General features: G+C 52.7%; 1 protein-coding gene across 3 annotated transcripts in view; it reads right to left on the reverse strand.

Annotated features, from left to right (window-relative positions):
* Positions 1-4,296, reverse strand: part of LOC144946406 (calcium/calmodulin-dependent protein kinase type II delta chain-like) — a 96,397-nt gene extending 92,101 nt beyond the window's left edge. For 2 of the 3 annotated variants that reach the window (XM_078875207.1, XM_078875206.1), the window contains exon 1: positions 4,108-4,274. In XM_078875207.1, coding sequence (XP_078731333.1) covers positions 4,108-4,172 — 65 coding nt within the window. In that variant the 5' untranslated portion in view covers positions 4,173-4,274. Of the gene's footprint in view, positions 1-4,107 lie in introns of all 3 variants that reach the window. The other variant, XM_078875205.1, reaches the window with a different exon arrangement.
* Between the last annotated feature and the right edge of the window lie 1,823 nt (positions 4,297-6,119).

Here is a 6,119-nt window from a genome sequence, read left to right on the forward strand (position 1 = left end):
AAAGTTTGTTTCGTTTAAAAAAATATTTACACGGCCGCGTCACGAGACCACGAGAGATGGCGGCCGCTTTGGAAGCCTTCACCCAGCAGTGGATTGAGCATGGCGAGATGGTGACGATTCGGAGAGGTAAATAAATATATATTTGAATTCTTTTTTACGTATATATCGTAAGGCCCACTGAGCTATATAGCTGTTTTTCAGAAGCAACCCGGCCACAAATGATAGCTCAACAAAGTGGCTCGTCTTGTGGAAATTTAAAGCAGCAAAATGCTCGAACTACATGTTGATTCTGAACGTGGAGAGAAAAACTGGAGGACACGGAGAAAAGTCCACGTTACCACATTGGAGAACATGCACACTCCAAATATAAAGGTGTTACAGGGAGTGGATCGAACCCACGACCTCCTGCGTACCAGGCGAGGGAGTTAACATCTCGCCACCATGGCGCCACGTATCGTGGAATGGGATACAGTCGACAGACTTGGAAGGACGGGGAACAGATATTTTGTCAAAGATCAAAAAACGTGCGGTGCTAGTGGCTTTAGTTTGGGGCACACGCAGGGCATTTGTGCAGGCACACGCATATACATACAGTGTGTGTATATGTATGTATATTTACATATGCATACACACGCAGTGTGTAGTGTGTATGTAAGCACGTGTGGCAGGCAAAGGTGAGCGTAGAGCGCCAAGCAAACCAAAGCCGCTGTGTCGATAAGATAAGGCGTTGGAGCACCGTGAATGCCAAGGGGGTTGTTGGCCTGGGCTGCAAGGGAGCCGGGAGAGATGGTAATACAGCACAGCAGTGGATTATTGAAGCCATCGGTGTAGAGCTTCTAAGAGTTCGTCATGTGTATGCATGGCGGGGTTTTCACCGAGGCCTTCCTGTGTATATAAAAGCCACCGTTATATATCTATTTGTTTACTACGGCTGAATAAAGAAGGTGAACAGAGAAAGACGGCTAAAGCAGGCTAGGACAAGGATAAATGGGAATGTCTGCAGATACAAAGGTTGATAAGGGGGGGAAAAGGGTGTGGCGGGCAGGAATGCATGTGTGTGTGCGCACGTGATCAACGGGCAGTCGACAGGTGAAACCGGCAGGTCTAGGCAGATAAAGGGACGAGGAATGCACAACAGGCACGCAGGGAGAGAAGCAAGGAGGCCAAGCGCACACACACGTACGACACGCAGTGGAGGTACGCGAGGGCAGGTAGGGCATCCCTGTGTGTGCGTGCGTGTTCAAGCACACCATCGATTGTTAGCGGAGGGAGCCTGGTCCGCAAGAAGGTAACCCGGTAGGCCGGTAGGTAAGGAGGTTTGTAGGTAAGGAGGTTTGTAGGCAAGCAGGTAGGTAGGCAGGCAGGTGCAAAGGTAGCATAGGCAGGAAGGACAGGCAGCTAGGTAGTCAAGCAGGTAGGCAGATAGGCACGTGCAGAAGCGATGTATTGAGCGCAAGAGTGAGCGTGGTGGGTGGCACGGAGCGTGGTGGGTGGGGGTGGCACGGATCGTGGTGGGTGGGTGGCACGGAGCGGGGTGGGTGGCACGGAGCGTGGTGGGTGGGGGTGGCACGGAGCGTGGTGGGTGGGTGGCACGGAGCGGGGTGGGTGGCACGGAGCGGGGTGGGTGGCACGGAGCGGGGTGGGTGGCACGGAGCGTGGTGGGTGGGTGGGTGGCACGGAGCGTGGTGGGTGGGTGGGTGGCACGGAGCGTGGTGGGTGGGTGGCACGGAGCGTGGTGGGTGGGTGGCACGGAGCGTGGTGGCAGCTGGCACAGAGCGTGGTGGGTGGGTGGGTGGCACGGAGCGTGGTGGGTGGGTGGCACGGAGCGTGGTGGGTGGGTGGCACGGAGCGTGGTGGTGGGTGGGTGGCACGGAGCGTGGTGGTGGGTGGGTGGATGGCACGGAGCGTGGTGGCAGCTGGCACGGAGCGTGGTGGGTGAGTGGGTGGTGGGTGGTTGGCAGCTGGCACGGTGCTGCTTTGTGGCCGTCGTGCGCGCGGGCGGTGAATGACTCGCGGCGGCACCGACCGACTCATGGGCGTGGGGGCGTCACACTGCTGGCATGAGAGAGATGCAAGCACAGCCAGAGAGAGACGAAAGCACAGCCAGAGAGAGACGCAAGCACAGCCAGAGAGAGATGCAAGCACAGCCAGAGAGAGAGATGCAAGCACAGCCAGAGAGAGAGATGCAAGCACAGCCAGAGAGGGAGACGCAAGCACAGCCAGAGAGAGAGACGCAAGCACAGCCAGAGAGAGATGCAAGCACAGCCAGAGAGAGACGCAAGCACAGCCAGAGAGAGAGATGCAAGCACAGCCAGAGAGAGATGCAAGCACAGCCAGAGAGAGATGCAAGCACAGCCAGAGAGAGACGCAAGCACAGCCAGAGAGAGAGACGCAAGCACAGCCAGAGAGAGATGCAAGCACAGCCAGAGAGAGATGCAAGCACAGCCAGAGAGAGATGCAAGCACAGCCAGAGAGAGAGAGAGAGACGCAAGCACAGCCAGTGAGAGACGCAAGCACAGCCAGAGAGAGATGCAAGCACAGCCAGAGAGAGATGCAAGCACAGCCAGAGAGAGAGACGCAAGCACAGCCAGAGAGAGACGCAAGCACAGCCAGAGAGAGAGAGATGCAAGCACAGCCAGAGAGAGACGCAAGCACAGCCAGAGAGAGAGAGACGCAAGCACAGCCAGAGAGAGAGAGATGCAAGCACAGCCAGAGAGAGAGATGCAAGCACAGCCAGAGAGAGAGAGATGCAAGCACAGCCAGAGAGAGAGAGATGCAAGCACAGCCAGAGAGAGAGAGACGCAAGCACAGCCAGAGAGAGATGCAAGCACAGCCAGAGAGAGAGATGCAAGCACAGCCAGAGAGAGAGATGCAAGCACAGCCAGAGAGAGAGAGACGCAAGCACAGCCAGAGAGAGAGACGCAAGCACAGCCAGAGAGAGATGCAAGCACAGCCAGAGAGAGAGATGCAAGCACAGCCAGAGAGAGATGCAAGCACAGCCAGAGAGAGAGATGCAAGCACAGCCAGAGAGAGATGCAAGCACAGCCAGAGAGAGAGAGACGCAAGCACAGCCAGAGAGAGATGCAAGCACAGCCAGAGAGAGACGCAAGCACAGCCAGAGAGAGAGATGCAAGCACAGCCAGAGAGAGATGCAAGCACAGCCAGAGAGAGAGATGCAAGCACAGCCAGAGAGAGATGCAAGCACAGCCAGAGAGAGAGAGACGCAAGCACAGCCAGAGAGAGATGCAAGCACAGCCAGAGAGAGAGATGCAAGCACAGCCAGAGAGAGATGCAAGCACAGCCAGAGAGAGAGATGCAAGCACAGCCAGAGAGAGAGATGCAAGCACAGCCAGAGAGAGACGCAGAGGCACGTGGAGGAGACCGGAACGACGACAATCCCCCCCTCCCCCCCCGTCTGCGTAAACGCACGTGGAGGCACGACAATGTCATCAAAGCGAGATTCTACTTTCATGTTAATGGCTGAGCGGTGGCGGAGTGGTTATCGCACTGCGATTATGAACCCGGCTAAAACAACGAACGCGGCCGATTCGGAATGCGGCTTCATCCAGCAGTGGAGGAGCAAAGTGCTGTTCAGGTGCATGACCATACTTCACCACGCTGGTACGAGGCTGGGCTGATGCACGCGGGGAGCGTGAGCGTGCAAGCACAGAAAGTCGGCTCACAACGACGGATATTGCTGCACTGCGGCTCCGTTGCCACGCAACGGAGCCGCATGCATCCTATAACACCTGTTCTGCACGGTGGTCGCCCATACAAGCACAATCCGTGGTGTGTGTGCGTGTGTGCGTGCTTGCAGCTGGGTGCGAGGAGCGGTAGTGCAGCGGCTAGCGCGCCGCGCTTCGAACCCGGCGACCCCGAGTTCGATTCCCGATTATCGGAACCGGTCCTGGGTCTCCCCTCGGTCGAACTCGGCGAGACAAAGGCGGCTGGGCGTGGCGCTGTTCCACCGTAAACCCCCTCGTGTGCCGCTGTGCCTTCAAAGGTTTTTATACTCGCTCATAGCAACTCGCCCACCCAACAGTCTGTTCAAGTCGACACGGTGGGGGGGGTGGTATCTTAGTCTTGTTCTCATGCGGGTTTACTCACTTGCCCAGCTCCTCCATCAAGGTGTACTCGTCCGAGAATCGCGTGCACGTCGGCGGGATGGCCATTGTGTGACCTTCTGCTGCTGCTGGTGCTGGTGGTGGTGGTTGACGTTTTTGTTTCCTCCGCCTGGCTCCGGGGTTCGCGTTCTGCTCCGTGCGTCGCTTCAGCAGCGAGTGTCGCTCTCGCGTCATCCGCTCGCTCTTTAAAGGGCCGCGGAATCCTCGCCTCCCATTGGTTCATATTCGCAAAGGGTAGGTGGGCGTGGTGGGTTTACGTATATATAGAAAAACATTAAATAGGACAGTGTTCTGCTGGAGTCATATGATCAGAATCCGAATTTGTATTCATACAGTGCTGGGGGAATCCGATGAGCTATAAAGCTCTTCATCACGGATGTCCAGTAAGAGAGATGAGCAGGGGGAGGGGTGTTTCATGTCTTTTTCTGAGATGGGTGTGGGGTTTGCATAAATATTAACGAGGTGAACGGAGCTGATTGTAAATATTGACATAATAGTGTGACTGAATTACTAAATGAGCTTGAGTACACTGTATGTATAAATGAGTCATGATAATTATCATCACCGCACAATCCAGTGGAAAGTCGGACTGAAGATAGAACTAACGATCTGTGATCCGGAAGACTTGGTGGATCAAGGGTTGGTGGATCAGGCAAAGATTTTTGTAGAATCTCCCAAACCACTTTGGCGGCGAGGTATCCAGGAGTTGGCAGTACAGCAAGTGAATTAACTTCATGAATGATTGATTAATTGTTGTGATGTTAGAACGATTGGAACTGAGCATTGTGTAGGGAGGTTGGAACATACAAATAGACATGACCGCCCCCTGGTGTTATCAGAGGCGACGTCTCTCAATTGAAGCTCAAACCAACTGAGCTCATTGAGGACAGGTGCTTTAAATACAGGGAAAGATAACTTCATCGGTACCTGCTGATTTCTAATGACCCTCTGACTTTATTCCCAACAGGCAATTGCATACGGAACTGTGAAAGTGGCGAGTCTAAACCTTACAAAGGAAGCGTGGTAGAATATTGAACAAGGGTGTTGAGATTGGAGACATGGAGACTCATATTCTTTAGTTCTTTCGGTAAAGTCACGTAGATAAAAATAATACTAATAAAGTGAATAAAAACATATATATAAACCACTAATGTAGACTGTAGCCCGGTTCTAAATCGGAGTGAGTGTACTGGCAGTCTGTAATGTAGACTGTAGCCTCGTTCTAACCTGAATAAAATAAAATAAACAGAATAAAAAGCAAATTAAAATAAAAACAAAAACCACGACGTTTCGATCGCTACACAAGCGGTCGTCATCAGGAAAAGGGAGGTTAGCCTCTAAAGGCAAACTGTTTGTAAAGGTTTAGAGATGGGCGTAGCCCAAGTGTGTCAGCAGCATGGGCGGGGCAGCTAATGTTAATGTAGGAGAACACAACTAAACCGGCAGTAGATCTCCACCAATCAAAGGGCCGCCAGGCAATAATTGCACCTCGATCCACACACCCACACTGCTGACTGTGGTGGTTGACAAGAAAACACAAATCAAGTCATTACCCAAAGTGGTTGATGACATCTTCCCAATGATTTCTGAGTTTATAACCATCCTCTCGGTTGAAATTGTTTCTGTGTCTGTATATATGGATGGCTTCATGAACGAATCTTTGTTGATAGCCAGTAGGCTTGCAAAGTACCATCGTCTTAGAGAAATCAATTTCGTGTGAGCCATCCGCATTAAAATAATGATCGGCCACGGCAGAAGTATTGGTCCTACCGTGTTTCAAATCTGCCTTGTGTTCACGAACACGGTCTGAGACGTGTCGCTTAGTTTCCCCAATGTAACTGCTGCCGCAGGTACAGCTTAGTTTGTAGACGCCGGGGTATTGCATGTCAGGAATCTTGTTCTTCACAGATCGGATCAGATCACGAAATTTATGTACTGTGTTAAATCGGACCTGGATCTTGTGTTTGTTCATGAGTTTGGAAATATTTTGGTTAC

The sequence above is a fragment of the Lampetra fluviatilis genome, chromosome 41 (assembly GCF_964198595.1).
Source record: "Lampetra fluviatilis chromosome 41, kcLamFluv1.1, whole genome shotgun sequence".
Lineage (NCBI taxonomy): Eukaryota > Metazoa > Chordata > Hyperoartia > Petromyzontiformes > Petromyzontidae > Lampetra > Lampetra fluviatilis.